Source organism: Durio zibethinus, chromosome 7 (genome assembly GCF_047325235.1).
Source record: "Durio zibethinus cultivar Kanyao isolate XHJ-2024 chromosome 7, ASM4732523v1, whole genome shotgun sequence".
NCBI classification, from domain to species: Eukaryota; Viridiplantae; Streptophyta; class Magnoliopsida; order Malvales; family Malvaceae; genus Durio; species Durio zibethinus.
In genome coordinates, this window is record NC_143168.1 from 25625381 (window position 1) to 25644755 (window position 19375).

The 19375-nt window shown below is 32.1% G+C and overlaps 2 protein-coding genes, 1 non-coding gene and 1 pseudogene across 8 annotated transcripts; 1 reads left to right on the forward strand and 3 right to left on the reverse strand.

The window, feature by feature from the left end:
- Window positions 1–155: 155 nt before the first annotated feature.
- Window positions 156–1671, reverse strand: LOC111277170 (putative prefoldin subunit 4). The gene is made up of 3 exons (XM_022863406.2): window positions 1514–1671; window positions 1295–1408; window positions 156–616 (listed from the first exon to the last, which is right to left on the reverse strand). Exons 1-3 carry the CDS (start codon window positions 1520–1522, stop codon window positions 356–358), a joined length of 384 nt encoding a protein of 127 aa, XP_022719141.2. The 5' UTR covers window positions 1523–1671; the 3' UTR covers window positions 156–355.
- Window positions 1672–2241: 570 nt separating this feature from the next.
- Window positions 2242–7246, reverse strand: LOC111277168 (E3 ubiquitin protein ligase DRIP2-like). Of its 5 annotated transcripts, none has more exons than XM_089764007.1 (9): window positions 6776–7244; window positions 6134–6339; window positions 5906–6052; window positions 5400–5499; window positions 4348–4681; window positions 3737–4236; window positions 3518–3568; window positions 3215–3287; window positions 2242–2581 (listed from the first exon to the last, which is right to left on the reverse strand). In XM_089764007.1, exons 4-9 carry the CDS (start codon window positions 5456–5458, stop codon window positions 2417–2419), a joined length of 1182 nt encoding a protein of 393 aa, XP_089620133.1. In that variant the 5' UTR covers window positions 5459–5499; window positions 5906–6052; window positions 6134–6339; window positions 6776–7244; the 3' UTR covers window positions 2242–2416. The 5 variants fall into 5 exon arrangements, with proteins under 5 accessions (XP_089620133.1, XP_089620134.1, XP_022719137.1 ...); XM_089764008.1 differs by lacking the exon at window positions 6776–7244 and adding an exon at window positions 6610–6751; XM_022863402.2 differs by lacking the exon at window positions 6776–7244 and having other exon boundaries at window positions 6134–6751.
- Window positions 7247–9033: 1787 nt separating this feature from the next.
- On the forward strand, window positions 9034–10104 carry LOC111277568 (photosystem II reaction center W protein, chloroplastic-like; annotated as a pseudogene). Its single transcript, XR_016343442.1, has 3 exons — window positions 9034–9039; window positions 9247–9295; window positions 9564–10104. The product of XR_016343442.1 is annotated as a photosystem II reaction center W protein, chloroplastic-like (transcript).
- Window positions 10105–11354: 1250 nt separating this feature from the next.
- TRNAA-UGC (transfer RNA alanine (anticodon UGC)) lies at window positions 11355–11427 on the reverse strand. The gene has a single exon. It is a non-coding gene; the product is annotated as a tRNA-Ala (tRNA).
- Between the last annotated feature and the right edge of the window lie 7948 nt (window positions 11428–19375).

Here is a 19375-nt window from a genome sequence, read left to right on the forward strand (position 1 = left end):
TTTCCAGTTGCAAGGCATGCCTGGTTTAGTTCTTTGACAACATCTGGAGGAGCTAATGGGCGGTTAGTTTTGCTATTACTCTTGACAAAATATCGTGGCCAATAAAGTTGCATAGTGTAGCGCAGAACAGTCACTAATCATATTCTTTCATAGCATTTTTCAAAAGGTATCAGCTCAAATTCATTTCATTCATCCATCGATCGGGTTTATTATAAAGAAGATATCCAGGAAGATGTTTTAAGGTTCAATAACCAACTTCGAAATAAAAGATAAGCAAAGCTATAAGAAAAGGAAGATAATACCAAACACAAGCAAGCAGTAATCAAACTACAGGGCAGAAAACAACTCAATGCTATTAATCCTCTTCTAGATTGATGGAGTCCTTGAACTTGCCATACAAAATCGTCTTCAACTCAGCCATTTGTGCCAGCACTGATTCTTTCTCCTCCTCGAGTTTTTCCAAGTTCTTGCTGGTAACTTCCTTCATCTCTTCTATCCTGGTCTCCACTTCCTCCTTGGGCACATGAGCAAAGACTTCTCCTATTTGGAACCGTACTACTTCCTCATCGGTTAGAATCAACTCGTTACTTGCATCCTCCAGGTTATCATTTGTTTCCTGGGGAAAAAAAACACTACTGTCAGGAAATGAAATCCCATAAGATTGTACCCACATTTCAATGGGGTAAAAGCAGCAATTTATGGTGGAATGGGGAGTCCAAACAGTTTCTAAAATGGGAAAAAATGAAGATAACAATTTGGTCAGATGGAACAAAAATTTAATAAGTTAAAGGCTCTTCTGCAGGATATGAAGACAACTAGTTTTAGACACTAGAGATAAAAGTGGGATAATCAATAAGAAGAGAAGCTAGAACAGCAGTTTCAGTTTTTCCTTTTTCTGAGACTCAAATTGTTACCACATAAATATCACATAACTCACTTTCTAGCCAGCCGAATTAACGTAATAGAGCTACTCTATGATTCAGAAAATTCAGTATGTTCTTCCCAATCTCTATGCAATCACACAAGCAAACGCTATTTCTTTCATTTCTCAATATCCACATAATTCAGCAAAGCAAATTCTAACTCACGTCCACAATAACGATAAAGAAAAACTAAAAGTAAAAGAGGCAATTTTCCCCTAAGAAAAAGTGACCAAACTGACTCTAAAACTCACAAATATGCATAAAGAAACTACCTTAAAACATCAAAATAAGCAAAACCACAAAACCCACATAAAAAATTACGGTAAAAAGTTTTTTAAAAAAAATCCTCTAAACCCAAACCAAAAGAATACCTTGGCAGTCTTGATTTCATCCTCAAGCTCATGAAACCGATTGTTTAATCTTCCAAATTTGTTGATGTTCTGTTGATCTTCCCAAGTAACCTCCGTCTCAGATCCTCCAGGACCCTTCAAATCATTTGTTATTTATAAAACCCAAAAAGACAATTGAGTGAAACACAAATAAAATATGTAACAAAGAAGAAGGGTTTAATAAGGGTTTTTGGAGAATACCTGCTGCATGGTTGGTTCGATAGATTATTCTGAACAAAGGTGAATGACAACAAAAGCTCTCACTCGGATTTGAAGTGAGACTCTTTTCCAGTTTTGTTCTGTTTCCGTGTCTTCGCCTTTTGGGTTTTGGACCCTTTTTGGATCTATAGTTTTGGGCTTGCCCCAAGAAACGTGTTTGAGCTTTTTCAATTGAAAGAAACTTATATATTTAAAAATTCAAATGCAAATGTAATATTTGACTGGATAAGTTTTTTTTCCGAATATTTGATTCTCATGTTTCAAAGAACAAGGTTTGAATTTTTTTTTCTCAAATAAAAAATGAAACCATGTTACTAATATCATATCATATTATAAGAGTATTATTTAATTGTTTTTTATATTGGAAGCTGAAAAGCAAGAGGAGGAATCCGGCCAAGGAGGGGCCGAGGCAATAGCTTACCAAGGTGAGAATCGGTAGCTGCTCCGAGAGGATGATCAGCAACATTTGGACTGTGAAACTTATTGAATGAAATGCATAATATCTAAGTTGTCCATATATCTAGAGGATAATTTTATATTTTTTTATGCTTACTAAATCAGCAATGGAAACAAACTTAAGACACTTCATAAAACACATTATGAATTCACCATCAACTTGTGCTCTGACACATGGTTTGCTTTCATTGCACCCTGTTTCTTCACAATCTCATAGCTGAAGACAACTTCACAATCTTGTTTAGGATTTGCTATGACTGAAAGAAAATAAATTCAATAGATTCAGGTGTATTACATGCATGGTACTGACATACATGACAGCAAACTAGTATACAACTATGATGATCTTACAAAACATATATTTAGATGATCGGAGTTCAAGTGATTTAAAGGTAAACATGGAAAAATTAGATGGATGCCTCAAGGAGCCTAGACTTTTCGGCAATATGATAGAACCATAACAAAGTCCTTAGCTGAGGAGCCAACGAATGCTGGAACTTTTTTCGCTGTTGATGCAGTACGAAACCACAGATCTACCAAGTTATGAAGTTGTAATGTTGGTAGAACAGGCTGACCCCGGCACATGATCTCCACCTACATAAAGCATTCACATGAAACACAATGAAGATAAATTGCCAGTAAACATCACTTCCTTCTTTTGCATTAAAACTGACTTGATAGCAAAAAAGGTACTGCATTATTTATTTGAAAACACATTGACAGGTTACAAGTCTTGCTAATGTCATCAAAACATGCCTATACTATGGACCGTTTAGATGTTGCTAATTTCCAAAGGCTTTACAGAAGTAGATAAAGTGGATTTACTGCATGAGTTGAAGAAACCGGTAAACAAGACTATTCTGGGTTAAAACTTAGAAAAAGAGGTAATATGGGTAAGGAGCGATGCAAGAAATAAGAATAAACATGCATCTTAACAAAGAATCTTTCACTCCTTTATCAAACCCAGAAAGGAGTCAAAGAATAGTCCAGAACTATAGTACGGACAAACATCTACCTACAAGGTGCAATCCACCAAGGAATCAAAGCCTAAAGTGTCATCAATGCTTTTGCTTCTAAGTTTCAGAAAACAAGAAAAGATAAATGGCACACCTGAAGCAACATAATAACATAAAATTACAGCAAAATAGTATCTGTATTTCAGAATGATGCAATTTAGGCAGCCTCAGCTTTCTGAGGAAAAAAGAAACCTGGTAAAGGTAATCTCACCTCAGCTTCACTTGTAAGATCAAGTTTCTTTACAAGGTACTTTTGGATGAATGAAACAGGCATTTTGCCATCCCTGTTACCAAGAGAAAAAGACATCAATTATAAAAAAAAAAAAAAAAAAAAAAAAAAAAAACACAATCACAATTTTATGCTGCCTTCTTAACTTTTGTAACTCAAGCAATAGTATTACAATTAAGAGTTGCGATAATAAACAAAAAGTACAAAAATATATCACAAACTCTGCAGATCTAAATGAGGGAAAAAAACAGATTTCTAAGTGGCTAATACGAACAAACTACTCACTTTATCCTCAAGTAGCATGCAGAAATCTGTGGCAGGGAAGTATGTCCTATCCTGAAGCCATTTCATAAAATCATATGGTGAATTGAAGATATTCAAGTTGAAGCTCCTCATTGGAAAATGCAATATGCCTTCAATATTAGCTCAAGCAGGAAAGGAATATATTGAAAAGGCAAATCATTAGTAAGTTTATATATATATATAGTGTTTGCAGTAGCTTACCGGTCTTCACAAGCAACTAACGAGAACCAAATTGGACTATTTTTTCTATTCCACTTAGCCCCCAAAGCGTCTAGCATGACTCTAGCTGAGGCAGCATGCTCCTCAGAGGCAGCTGCCTTCTTTTGTGCTGCTGCTTGCAACCTTCTACGCTTCACAGGTCTTGTAATCAAATTTGTCCCATTCTCTTCATCCTGAACTTTTGAATTCTGTCCATGCTCCTTACTCTTAGTTTTAGGAATACACAACTTGCCATCAGGAACAGAGGGGGATTTAGGGTCAGCTTGCATTTCAGGCATAGATGAGTGACAATCAGGGCCATTATGTGGCTCAGCCTTGGAAGCTGCCGATCCCTGTGAATTTAATTTAGATGACTTTCTGTTAGCAGCTTCAACAAGACAGTTTAAGGGTGTCCACAGATCTGCTTTGCCTTCCATCATTTCAACATCATCTGTATCTTCATTATGCCTGTGTTCACTAGAAGGTTGCACCATGGAAGAATCCTGCATCAGTTTAAGGAAGATGGACAAGTTTTCAATATTGACAGGGCCAATCTCACTACAAAATTAAGTTTGAAGTTTATATGTTAAGAATCTTTCTCCAGCCTCATTTACCTGCCTTTTACTTTGACTATTTTTGTTTAAGGAATCGGGTGAGCTTGAGCCTGAGGGATGACCTTCTGCAAAATCTTCTTTCTTAAGGGGTTCCTCAACCGAGAAATTACATCCTCGAAAAGCAGCAACTCTTTTACGTGCAGTAGCTTTGGTTCTCCTTCCAGTCAAGCCACTCTGCATTGGCACTTTGGGAGTGCTGACTACCAATGATGATAGTGATCTTTCCTTCCTTTTTGCTGGAGGTGATGTTGAAGGCATAATCTCAGGAGCACTAATCTTTCTTCTTTTGAAAGGGAAAATTTTGGCCCTTATATCCTGCAAATTGTGATCTGGCCTGCATTTATTTATGGGAAAATCTAATACCACGTGAGCTTATGTCAACACAAAACTTCATTATAAGCATGACCGACTAGACGTTTACATATAAGTTTGTGCCTACACATGCTTTAAAAACTTGCATAGCATCACATGAATAGGTGCATCTAGCCAGCACATAATTTGAAAAGCAATATGCTAAAAAACTCATAGGTAAGCAGCATTCCAATGACACAAATGGACTTATAGAAAGTCATTGAGAAGCAAAGATGCAGCAAAAGACATGTTGTCAGAGCAAGACAATGGCTAAGTGTATAAAAACAGAAATTTACAACATTAAAACTGATACAACAGGGCAATACATTTGTCATGCCCGGACAATAGCTTACACAGCAAAATTACACTACACCAGACACAAGTCTACTTCAGCTATATTTCAGGAAAATTATCCAAATTTGGCTTTTGCAAAGTGTTGTTTTCAACATTGTAATTGATTGATACATATATATATATATATATATTATCTCTTTGCGGGACGGGATTAGAACTTTCCAATTCCACTGCTAGCATTTTCCAAATTCTATTTGATTGTAATTGATTGATATATGTTTGATAAAAGACTTGCACGAAAAATTCAAATATTTCTAAAATACAAGCTTTGAATTATTCACCATTTTTTTTTCTCAGCAGGGAGATACAGAGACAGTTGCAGTAATTATATAGACAAAATGAATCACCTGAGTTTGTCAACTGGAAGACAGCCTAGCTCAATGTCACATACAGGACAACAATCCATCCCCTCATCTGAGAGCTTCTCATATATGCACTTCCTACAGACTGAATTGTTTTCAAGGTTCAGTGCATCAAAAGTAAGCAACAGAGAATTACAAAAGTTTATGAAGAGATAAGGAACCAGAAAGCATATCTTCTTCAACATTCAAAGAATACATGGTTGGAAATTTAAAATTCGCACATCAAGTGAACCAGAAGAGCACAAAAAAGCAGTTATGTGTCAATCTTTTAATTCAATCAACAAAAGAAAGGAAGCATCGTTATAAGAGTGAAATAGGAAGGGCATCGATATTTTGTATAAATTCTTCAACAGGATGTATCATCCTTTCCTTCAGACTGTCCAGTAAGCACATAACAATACAGAAACACCCTAAGCATGATGCCATTACAGTATAGGTAAGACCAGTCTCACTTTTAGTTTGCTTAAATACAGAAAGGCAGAATACGCCACCTCAAGATCCTATGCACAATATTTTTATCCAGGATCTGACTGTTCATGACAGTCAGATATAGCTACTGTCTACTTGGTTGGCCTTCAAGCCTTCAGAAGATCTTGGCACTTTTGAAGGTTTTGGCAGAAATTGCACTTTGTAGAGCACTGCGAAGATGAAATTCCCCTTTGAAGATGACATCATTGTTATTCAACTTGAAAGGAAGTAAATTAAAGCTGCCCACATACCAACATAGGAAAAAGGCAGCTCTTAGTGCATATGACAGAAAAGTTGGTAACCATGTTGTCTTCCATGCTAAAATCTTTGTAGCAAATTATGGCAGATCCTAATTCTCCAATATGAGACGGCCATATCCTCTGGCTATTATACCATAATAGAACCAAAACCGCCAGTGCACACAAAAGACTTTACGTTTTCTAGGTATACGAGCAGTCTGTACATACGTATATGCATGAAAGCAACCAAGGTAAAGAAGTATAAACAGAATACAATGAATTATTGACCAGAACAACCAGATGGAAGAAAAATAAAACTCATGCCATAATAATAGAGAGTATATATTAAATTAAATACCCAAATTTCATATAGTCATGACATCAAAAGAATTTCGAATTGGATAACAAAATCAGAAATTTTGCGGCCATGGGAATTCAAATACATCTGAAACGTACAGTTTAAAGAATGCAAGACAAGAAAGACATACCCCAACACAACAAATCAAATAAATTGCAAAATAAACAAACCCCAGAAAAAAAACCCAGAAAGCAAAAACTACCAAGAGTACAATATCCAAAGACAAATGAAAAGAAAACCCAGATCAATAATTATCAAGAAAAACAGCCAAAAGACCAAAGAAAAGAGAAACTAACACGTATGGAGACACAAGGAAATTGTTGTAGCTTCCTTTAAAAGCTTATTACAAAGAGGACATGTCATGCATGACACTAAAGTTTCCCTCTTCACTTTGACAATATGATGATGACAACCAGCCATCTTTTATCTCCTAATATTTCTCTTGTCCTCGTTCACATTCAAAGGCTAAAACTGGCTTCATGAAGAAGAGAATTCATGAACAAATAGTGGGTAATTCTTAGAAAACCAAGAAAAAGTCTTAAAAGTTTGAAGGATTATATATATATTTTTGGGTTTTGACAAGTGTGTTGTGGTTCTTTGTATTGGTGTAAAAAAAGAGCGGCTTCTTTATTATTACATGAAAGAGATCTAATCTGAAACAGATGTGAACGAAGCGGCGGTTCTTGGAAGTGAAATTAAGAGCAAAACTACGTGGGAGTTGGTTGGATTTTTTGACACAAAAAGAGAAAGAGAAAAAAAAAAAAAAAGAACCGAAAAGCAGCGGGTTTTTTAAGGTATTTGTGTGATTCGTTGGGGTGTTCGAGTTTGCGTTTGAGTTTCGTTTTGTTTTGTTGGGTTTGCGTTTTGTGGGAAAGAAAAAAAAAGGCTTTTAGATTTGTTTTTTTTTTTTTTTTGGAAGTTGTGGAGAAGGTGTGCCTTGGAAGGATTAACTTGTAATAATCTTACAAATAATGCTACAAAATAAGTCTATTTTAGGGGGAAATTTATGCATACATTTTTTATAATTTTTTTCTAGAGTATATGGTCATGGAAAAATAAAAAAAATATTAAAAACACACCTTAAGCCCGGGTCCAACAATCAGGCATTTCATGATAACATTGATGGAATTCAAAGTTTTTTTTTTTTTTGGTTCAATTGCATTTTAAGCTGTATTTGGATAACATCAGCACAATTAAGTCCATCCCCTTCAATTGAAAATTAGAAGGGGAAGGGTTTAATGGTTCATTGAACTCTAGAGCAATCATTACCTTAGTATAAAATTAAAATAAAAAATATTTTAAAGTTATGAAAGTTTATTTAATTGGATAGTCAAATTCTCATACCCAATTTCGTTTCATTGACGTATTTAAATAATTTTTTAAATGAAGTTGATTAATATTTTTTTTTCATTTTTTACGTTAAAAGGAAATATGCATTTAAAATAATAATGGTTTTCATTAATTGCTTGACTTGAAACAAAATGGTAACATAATAATTATCACAACAAAAGCTTAAAAACCCACATAATGTAAGGTAGAATCCTATTACATAACCATATGTAATTAAAAAAAAATGTAAATCACATGTTGTTTGGTCATGGCATAATAAAGGGGGTAGAAATGGATATTTTTTAAAAATTTATTCAGTTGTCGTTTTCTTGACCAAGTTTTTCCGTGAAAAACAGGTATTGATATAAAATATGTTGAAGAATACTGTTCTAGTCTACTCTTAATGTGACTATAATCATAGCGACTTCTATAACTTTCTTCCCCCACTAATTCTAGTTTGGGAAATATTGTCATTTTAATTGACAGGTCAATTTTTCACAAAATTAATTATAAATTTATGAACATTTATTTCTTTTTTTTTTTGTTTGAGCAATTGATATTTTAGTACTTTTTATAAGAAGATTTGGAATTTTTTAAGTTTTGGTTGAGTTTAATTCTCTAGTTGAATGATTTTAAATATGTAATTTTTGTATGAATTTAATGCATTTTTTCTAAGAGATATCAAATATAAATAAATTATAATTTAGATATAAAATTAAAATATTCTAATCGATAGTCAGGACTTAACGTCTCTCACGTATCATTTCGAGTTGATGGTATGATACTTTTTTAAAAAATTAAATTCTAAATTTTTTATTAAAATTTTTGATTTAGTGATTAAAAACGTTTAAAAAAATATTAAAAGTTTGATTTTGATTCAGATTTTTTTCATTTTTTTTATTTGTATTAAGATTTTACACTTCTAATATAATTAAAACAAAAACTCGAATTTTTTTTTCTCAAAAATAAAACTTGAGTTATTGCTATTCTTATCCAATTAATTTTGGCTCAACATATGTTTACGGTTTGCTTTGTTGAATTTAGGTTGACCTTTCCAAAACAACACTTTGATTATGGGCCGTGTTACACATTTTGGAGAGGTTTAGAAGCCCATTATCCTTCACCTGCCCCAGACAAAATCAGTGTCTTCAGACCAGAACGGCCAAATTTGTGAACTGAAGTATCTGAAAATTTAGCAAAGAAATTGATACTGAGTGATATGTGGATGGAAGTAGTTGGTTCATTAAAGGATTAAGGATATAAAAATCGTTGCTTCCATCTATCCATTTTGTGTGGTGGCCTGACCACCTAGCCCCTGCTCACTTCATGTACCATTGGGACCATTTGCCACTTTAACATAATATAAATCTACCCATTTTTCCCGCTAAACTAATTTTTTTATCTTCGTTTGAGTTCAAAGAAATGGCAACCATAACAGCTAGCAATTTTGAAGGGATCAAGCAAAGTTTAATCATCCCTAGTTCTTGGTAAGACTCCAGTTTTTCATGTTCACTATACTACACTTATGTTTTTGTCTAGCAATTCCAAGGTTCTAGATATTTATATTACCTTAAATTTAGATATCAGATGAGTTCAAGAATTGGAAATCAAGATCTAGATGTAGTTTTGTTTTCATATTTTGTCAGAACAATTGGAGCCTCTTCGAAGGATTTTGCTTCAATGTTAGAAACAAACAAATGAATTAGTCTTTAAGAATGGATTTTGACATTTTCATGCATGTTCTTGCATGTTTAGGATTGCCTGTGATGGCCAACAAATGGCAGGGTTAGATGCAGGCTAGAGCAGAAGCCATCTGCAAACGGCCAGAGCTCAAACTCCAGCATGGTTGCATCACTAATGACAGCAGCAGCAGTGACCACGACCGCGGCACCAGCCATGGCATTGGTGGATGAGAGACTGTCCACAGAAGGAACAGGACTTGCTTTTGGTTTAAGTAACAACCTTCTGGGATGGATCCTTTTAAGAGTGTTTGGTTTGATTTGGGCATTGTATTTTACCTATGTTTCTTCTCTGGAAGAGGATGAAGAGTCTGGACTGTCCCTTTGAATGATGAAAGGGCTTTGTCAGAGTATTGGGATGAAATGTAGATAAAAGTGAATTTAAAGGGAAGGAAAACTTTGGCTCCTAAATTGTGTATGTTTGTTTCTTTTCCTTTGAATTGTAGGGCTCATGCTCACTTTCAGACTTGAGTAACAAGTCTATGGAAGAGCCTTCGATGCCATAAATTCCTCTGCCATTGCCAGGTTGTCTTTCACTTCAGTTTATGAATCCCCATCTGCCAACCAAAAATATAAAACCCACAAACATATAGAGCAAGTAGAAGGAGGCAAAAAGCAAATGCAAAATCATATAATATATTCCACTGCTTGCATATATATATATATATATAGAAGGTTAAGTGAAAAACAAGCAGGTATTAATGCAATTATTCAGGCTCTCACAATCAACAGTACTTCAATTCTCAAGGAAGAAGCACTTTTTTCTATTGTTTTATTCTCCTAGTTTTACATCAGAGAAACAGATTACAGCTTCAAATCTCAACAGTTGACAAGCTGGTAGTTCACCATTTGGTGAAAGTTGCCTTTTCCATCTGTATCAAACTGTCAACATTAACATCCAAATCTAGGCCTCCATTGCTGCATTGATCAGCAATTCTCACTGTTGTTTGAGCTCCATTCCCTCTATTTGTCACCTGCAAATGAGCATATATACATGGTCATTGAGTTGAATTCGAAGAATTAACTGCTACTCTTTATGAGAAGTGAAAGATTTTCTAATTACATACCCTTAAACATTTGCCACAAGCTGCTTGGCCATGAGGACTAGCCGGACCATAAAACGCAGTCCATCCATATTTCTGACGCCAAGCCTAGGGCTTGTTTGCATACCAAGTAGAGCCATAAGCACTTGCAGCATTCAGATCTTTGGTTTTCATAGCCATAGGGGCTTGACTTAATTTACAAGCAGCAAGTGATATGTAATGCTAATGTACCCAACTATCTTATCTTGTAATTGAATTCCATTCAACCAATTATCACTGCAAGTAGAACAGTATGATGAACTAGTGATCTTTTCTTTGGAAAAAAAAAAAACCAAATCTAGAAATTTTACTCTGAATTTCAAATCTTTTCCAATCATATATCAATGTCCATGGGCCTAGACATTGTATCAACACCATACATGCTTGCATAAGTTTATTCGGCTTGATTTTGCCCACCTTAATCGCCTAAACTAAGCCGACGTAGGCATATGATCAAAATTTTTACTTAGTTTAATGTACATGCATCTACTATCATTTGACTTAATTTTTTCGTTTGCTAGTGGCATTTTTGAAAATGATTTTAAAACATTCTCTAGAGGAGCAAGCCAATCTGATCGCAAGGAGATTTTTAAAGTAAAATTTTTCATTGAATATGGATATTAGCAGTGAAAAAAAACAGAAGAAAGAGAATTGGACTATTTAAGCCAAAACTTGGGAGGTTTGGGTTAAAAGAGATGCCTGCCAGGGACCTGGAGTCAAAAGCATGGAAATGCAGGGGATCGAACCCTGTACCTCTCGCATGCAAAGCGAGGGCTCTACCATTTGAGCTACATCCCCAGGTGTCGTTTGTTGCTCAGGTTTTATATTAGCTATTTATGGTTCTTTAGTTTTTCCCCAATTGAATAAGAACCAATTTCATTTCTTTATAAGTAGCTTGATTTATAAGAGGAAATTCTGTTATTGTTACATCATACAATATGCTCGAAGTGCTTCAAACTCAACGGTTGACAAATTGGTAATCCACCAAAAGGGGGTCTTGTGCATTGCCTCTTTCCGTCAGTGTCAATGTGGTGGAACACCGCTGCATCTAAATCTCGACCTCCATTGCTGCACTGATCAACAATTCTCACTGTTGCTTGAGCTCTTTTAGCTCTATTTGTCACCTGCTTACGACCAAAATATAGCTTACGCATCAAAACATTTAACCCTTTATTAAGCTCTTTAAAAAAAAAAATTTCCCTTTGTAGTTTTGCTTAATTTCAACAAGAAGACAGTCCAAATGGAAACTATATTTTGACAACTTTTAGAAGGTGAATAATATTCATCCTGCTTGGCAAAAATAATAAGAGGTCGATTTCAAATTTTGGAAACAAATCCAAAGGAAATCAAATGAAGGAAAAGCTAGCAAACTATAATAGTTTGTATATTCAGAAAAAAAAAGTTTATATATTGGTTTTCCTTGTGCTTTAATTTGAGAATAAATAAATGCATGTGCGGTGTATTTTTTGTGGTTTAGAGATCTTGTATTTGTCTTCAAGGTAAAGAACTACATTAAAACAAAAAGAAGATTAAAATTTTAAAAAATTAATCTAACTAAAAAAATACATAATAAAATTTTTTAATATGGATATAATGACAGTTGGATTGGACCAACCATTAACAAAAACCCAAACATTGGAGGCAACCGACAAGTAGTTGATCCAATTCAATAGTTTTGGTCCAAAAATCAATTGCCCAACCCAAACATTTGGATGTCCGTCTCAGTTCAGCGATATTTTATTGGACCCAAATTTAAGTTTGGATTGTTGGAGATGAGCCTAAAACTCAACCTTGAGTTAATGATGGGACACTTCCCTTGCAAACATGGGGGGCTCCTAATTTCATTAAATTTTAGGACAAGGTTTTCCTTATAGTCATGATCTTATGAATAACCATTTTGATTTATCCCATATTGTAAAGAAAATAAAATAATATAAAAGCATAATTGCAGCAAACATGAACTAGCAGCAAGTTGGCATCAATCACTGTGATTTTTTATATCCATTTCAAAGAATTCCAATGAATATTTCATAAATATATATATTTTCGTTTTTAGTTGCTTCCTCTAATTAATACTACAGATAAGTAGATTGAGCTTTTTTTTTTTTTTTTTTAATCAGTGAGAGATTTGAATCCTACCTTCAGTAAAGTAATCATACATCAAATACTAATATCGAATCAAATACTCGATCAAATGTTTTTAAATTTTTAATTACAGGATTACATGATAGAAAAAAAAATCTTATTTGATAAAGAATGTTAATTCGTTTTTATTAGAGAAAGGAACAATGATTAGTTTATATTCTAACACTTGCACCAGTTTTTGTAGGTATTAATATATAATATTTGTACTGATTAAGGGTTGAAGAGCAAAATAAATTGGATATGCTTTCGAATCTTGATTGAGTGAGTAGTTAGATCGATGAAATGATGAAAAATTTTTTTTTTTTGAGTTGAATAAAATATATTGATTTTATCATCGTAGATGAAATGTTAATTTTTTAATTTAATAATTAAAATTTTAATTTTAATAACAATTTATTTATTTATTTTCAATCAAAAACTTCAAAAAGATCAACACTAATTAAAAGTATAACTCTCCCGGCCTCTCCCTCTTTTTTTTTTTTTTTTTTTTAAATTTTTTGGAAGGATATAACCCTAATTAAGTAAGTGTTTGTAGAAGGGATAAAAATTATTTAATTTGATAATCGAGTCATGCAATGTGATATATAAAAATAATAATAACTGTTGCGGTATGTTATTGTGTCTCTGAACAAAAAAAAAAAATCATTAGATAAAAAATTTTCCATTTTTCCATCACTTTTTCAATTCGAAACTTCTTCATATCCTCTTCATATGATAAAATAAAAATTATAAATATACAAATTACTAATACTAGTTGTTTCCATGCTTTTAATTAATACATTATATTAACAAAAAAAATTAATAGATTATACATTGCCGCCCAAGAATGAATTAAACATTTTCTTTAAAATTTCATGCAACATTGAAAAAATTATAAAAGGAATGGCATGCAATTGGCAAAAAAGTATATATGCAAAATCATTATCCTCTTGTCAGTAGTAATTAATTTATGTATTGGTTTTATATTCTTGACATTTAAAAATTCAGGCAACTCTAGTTTGGTAAGGAATATTAATTAGTTTATATATTCGAACACTTACACCATTCTTCTTGGTATTAACATTTAGATTTTGCTTTTTAAAGTTAGTTAAGGGAATTAGTTGACAATTAATATTATGCATTTTAACGCATTGAAAAAAAAGTTTCCTGATATAGTAATTTATGTTTTTAAGACATTACTTAACAAAATTTCTTAGAATTTTATTTGTCATTACTATTTTATTTAAAAAATACATTTTTTCATAATATATCAACAAACAATTTTAAAATAAATAATATTGTTTATATAATCTGAAAATACAATTAAATAAAATCAAATAAAAAATTAACTTTTTTTTAGAATCTGAAAAACCTCATAAAAGAAAATTTTTGATTGTTCCTTAACTTTTTCTTTTATGACATTATTAAAAATCTTAAAAAACCTCTTATTTAACTAAATTATTTGTCATTTTGTCCATAAGTGTGATAGCCATATATAGGTGACAAATATCACTCTGCTGCCAAATCTTGGGACGAAAAAATCATCAATGGTGAAAAAACCTCACATTTGACTAAATTATTTGTCATTTTGTCCATAGTTGTGATAGCCAATATAGGTGACAAATATCAATCCGCTCCCCAATCTTGGGATCAAAAAGTCATCAATGGTGAATTGATTTCTCATTACCCTTGAAGCTAAAACCAAATTATTATTATTATTATTGGTCCTGGCTGTATGGATAGATAACTAAGGAGACAGCAACTTTTCAATCCAAAGAACGTATAGTGATAATGGTGGGCGGAGTTATCAGAGCAGCTCTTCCTTATTCACTTTCAAGTCACAAGGGCCACAGTAACTATCCTGACAAACAAACTCAATTACTTTGCTTGTTAGAGCCATATCTTAATGTGGCAACTGTCCTAAACCAAACATTACCTTTTCTTTTCCATTTCGGGTAGGGTATGTCTAGCATTAATTCCACGTGTTGGATTTTTGTGTTAGTTGGGATCTTCCATTTTCCACGTCCAATCAGCTCCACAGGGTTGAGGAATACCTTAAAATATCCTATAATCTTTGTTTGTGGAAAAAATTAAATATCAGTTGAGGCTTTCCATGCAATAATGAATGAATATCTTTAACTTAGTAATACTTCATTATTAATAAAGTTGTCAATTATTGTATCTAATACGAAATTATTATTATTGTAAATAATATATTAACTGATTTTAGAAAGTGGCTAAGGGCATTTGTTAGTAAAAATCCATTTAATAATTATTCTTGAGTCTAAATAATTTTTTATGGAATAAAACATAATAATTGCTACAAATTATGATATATATTTAAATTAACTTTGCTACTTATCTCCAAGAATCCGTCAAACAAACCAAACTCAAACTTTTCATAGTTTCAGTCGTATACCCATTGCATGGCTGTAAATAATTCATAATGGGTTTCTCCATCACTAGATTATTTTTTTTTTTTCCATTTTGAACACTTTTTACTCTGGCAAACTGTTAGGCAAAAAACCTCTATCTAGTCACACCAGTAGAAGTAAAAACAAATGATCAATCAATATCATAAGAGATAATAATTTAACATGATTCTGTTCAATTGACTTACATCCACGGATGAGAAACAAGATCTATTAGTTATAGAGAATTACAAACATATATCAAAACATATTAACCACTCAACAATCAATACCCATAAACCCTCTTAATCTACTCTAGTTCTATAGAGTATTCTCGACCCAAATAAACACATACCCATATGCACCCTTTCAACACAACCAAACACATTCCCATATACACCAATACATCATACCTATGTGGACCCTTTCAGTCTTCTCTAGTCCACTCACAAACAAACATACATACCCATAAGATATAAATCTTCAGTAGTCTTATGAGATGTCTACCCATAAAACCTTACAACTCTCTTACATCTTTTTCTTATACCTAACCCTATAAGGACTCCATCTATTTATAACCATACAAACTTGCTTATTAAGAATTCTTTTCTTTTTAGAATTCTTCTTCTACAAGTCAAACTTGCCTATTAAGAATCCATTTTCTTTTAGAATTCTTCTTCTGTAAGTCTTTTTATCCATCAAGTAATATCTAACAAAGCTCAAACAAATTTCTTATAGGATTTGACTCATTATTTCTAACATAAACAATGGCAAAGCTAAAAGGAAATTAGCAATGGTGTATTGATTCTTTTTTCCTTTTGAAATAAAATTATTTCTTTGATTTTAGAAGTGAAAAAATATTATATAAAACAATTATATTTATTTATTTGATTTCAAAAGTAAAATAATATTATGTGAAACAGTTATTTTTTTTCAACATATGTCATTTTTTTTTTCCAAAGTAAAAATTGACAACTAATTGATTAGAAAATTGTTGGTTTTAACCTAGAAGCTTATAGGGTTACTAATGCATTTTAACAAAAACTAAAATTGATCTGGATGATGGCCACAGAATTGATGCCGCTCTCACAAGCTTTTCATCGTTTGTCTTCGAGTCTTGATTGGAGCCCTACACAGTAAAAGGAGACAATTATTTTTTGCCATTCTAGATTGAAGTTATGAAACTCAATTAGACAGCCTCATATGTATAGAGGTGAGACCAAGGACCTTTCCTAACATGTTAGTCAAAATTAACCCATCCCATTATGGGTCTAAATACAAAATTAAATCAAGATCACACTTAACTAAAATCATAGTACTATTTAGGTATATTACAACATGATACCACAACATTTACTCATTAATTGACATTAATTAATGTAATCCAATAAATAATGACTTTGTTATTCTACCTATATAAGAAATACAATAATCTTCCACTTAGGTAACACAAGTCACTAAACTTGAATTAGGATTAACAAAATGGTCATAAATAGAAAATGTCAATATGAGTATATACCCAAATTGTTATACAACAAAATGAGTATCAATAAGTCCTAGAATACATTATACCGATAGGGTATCAATGTGTGGACTTGCATGCTCTCTACAACCTAAAGGTGTTCATAAGCTTCAAAATGTATTGTATTGACATGATACATGTACGTAGACTTATGAATATTTTAATAGTAGTAAAATGAAACAACAAGAAGTATTTATGAGCCCCCAAAATGTATCGTACTAACAGATCACGTGTATACAAACTCATAAACACTTTCAAAATAATAGTACGATAATGTAAAATAAAATTATATGAAAGCATAATCAATATCCATTTTCATTAAGTGCTTCACATCTAAATTGAATGATGCATTACTTAAAAAGAAGCATGTGAGACTAAACCTAAATGTCTTATCCAACACAATGCTATATTCAACAGAATGCGCATAAATGAAATATATGTATGGCAAATAGGAATTCATCCATCATAGTTGCAACTTATTTCAATTACACCAAGCTGTCATTAACTCATTACAGCAGAAGGCTCTACAAACCTTAATAAGTGTTTGTTGTCAGGACATTTTAATAGCTAAAATTATCTAGTGATCATATCAGAATAAGCTATGTAAATTTTGCTTTTTAGAATTAGTTAAATGCATTAGTTAACAATTAATATTATGCATTTTAACGCATTGAAAAAAAGTTACCTAATATAGTAATTAATGTTTTAAAGATATTCCTTACCAAAATTTCTTAGTATTTTATTTAAAAAATAAAATTTTTCATAATATATTAACAAACAAATTTTAAAATAATTAAAATTATTTATATAATCTGAAAATATAATTAAATAAATTCAAATAAAAAAATTCACTTTTTTTATGAATCCAAAAATCCTCATAAAAAAAAATTTTTGGTTGTTCCCTAACTTTGTTTTCGAGATTATTAAAAATCTTTAAAAACCTAATATTTAAATAAATTATTTGTCATTATGTTCATAACTGTGATAGCCATATGTAGGTGACAAATATCAATTTGCTTCCCCAATCTTGGGACTAAAAAATCATTACTGGTGAAAAAACCTCATATTTGACTAAATTATTTATCATTTTATCCATAATTGTGATAGCCAATATTGGTGACAAATACCAATCTGCTTTTCGATCTTGGGACCCAAAAGTCATCAATGGTGAATTGATTTCTCTTTACCCTTGAAGCTAAAACCAAATTATTATTATTATTGGTCCTGGTTGTAAAGACAGACAACTAAGGAGAAAACAACATTTCAATCCAATGAACGTATAGTGATCATGATGGGTGGAGTTATCAGAGCGGCTCATTTTTATTCACTTTCAAGTCATAAGGGCCACAGTAACTATCCTAAAAAACAAATATTTCACTTGTTAGAGCCACATCTTGGTGTGGCAATTGTCTTGAACCAAACATCCAGCTTTTTTTTCCAAATGCTTTTGTGAAAGAAATTAAAATATTTATAAACTTTGGGTTGGAAAAAACAAAGTATAAAAGAAAATAAGTTTCACTAAATAAATTTCAATCACATAAAAGATCACAATTGAACGTAGTTTAGTACAATAGGCTTACGTCCACAAATGAAAAAATGATTCACTAGTTGTAGAAGATTACAAACAAACATCAACAAGTCAATCTCATTCACAATTAATATTCATTGACCTTTTCAATCTCTTCTAATCTTACGGAGTATTCTCAACCCAAGCAAATACATACTTAATTGCATCCATGCACCATACTTATATAAACCCTCTTATTCTTCTCTATTCCTCTCAAACATAAACACTCATAAAGACATCAATTTTTTGTAGTCCTATGGGGTGCCTTACCCATAAAATTTTAAAACTCTCTTATATCTTTTTCTCATATCTAATCTTATGAGACTTAACCTATTTATAACTATACTAATTTGCTTATAAAAAATCCCTTTCCTCTTACAATTATTCTTTTGTAAGTTTTCTTATCAATCAAACAATATCTTACTAATATTAAATAAATCTATTATGGGATTGAAGTTATTATTTGCAACAATCTTTACCTTGACTAAAATTTTATTAAATCATCATCATGCTAGACATACTTGGCTATAAGTATAATGGAAGTCTCATTACAATCTTTTCTTGTATCTCCATGTTTCACGTAATCCGATCCTCAAAATATAAATTCAAACTCTTTTATCAAATTTAGCTATATAGGCTTACTTCTTCCCATATCTTTAATCTATGCTCTAATATCACTTGTTAGGATCACAATAACTTTGATACTAGTTGTTAGGTGAAAAGTTCATAATCCAATTGAACAACCAATCCAGCGAAAATAAACAACAATAATTTAATCACATAAAAGACAACAATCGAACGTGATTTAGCTCAACTGACTTACATTCGCAGATAAGAAAAAAAAATCTACTACTTGTAGAGAATTACAAACAAATGTCGACAAAACAATCTCACTCACAATTAATACCTATAGATAATTTTAATCTCCTCTAGTCCTATGAAGTAATTGCAACCCAATCAATGTGCACCCATACACCTTATCTATGTGGACTTTCTCATTTTTCATTAGTCCATTTAAACATACACACCCATAAAGATGTCAATATCTTGTAGTCCTACAAATGTCTATCCCATAAAACTTTATAACTCTCTTATATATTTTTCTCATACCTAATCTTATGA

Bases quoted from the DNA above. Each gene is read 5' to 3' on its own strand.
- LOC111277170 (XM_022863406.2), bottom strand. The intron at 617-1,294 runs GTATTCTTTTGG...TTTTTTCCCCAG, and splicing joins ATGAAATCAAGACTGCCAAG to GAAACAAATGATAACCTGGA.
- LOC111277168 (XM_022863400.2), bottom strand. From the start codon at position 6,899: ATGGCTGGTTGTCATCATCATATTGTCAAAGTGAAGAGGGAAACTTTA. The intron at 5,500-6,775 runs GTTAGTTTCTCT...AAAACAATTCAG, and splicing joins TTCCTTGTGTCTCCATACGT to TCTGTAGGAAGTGCATATAT. The intron at 2,582-3,214 runs GTGAGATTACCT...TGCTTTATGTAG, and splicing joins ATCTTACAAGTGAAGCTGAG to GTGGAGATCATGTGCCGGGG.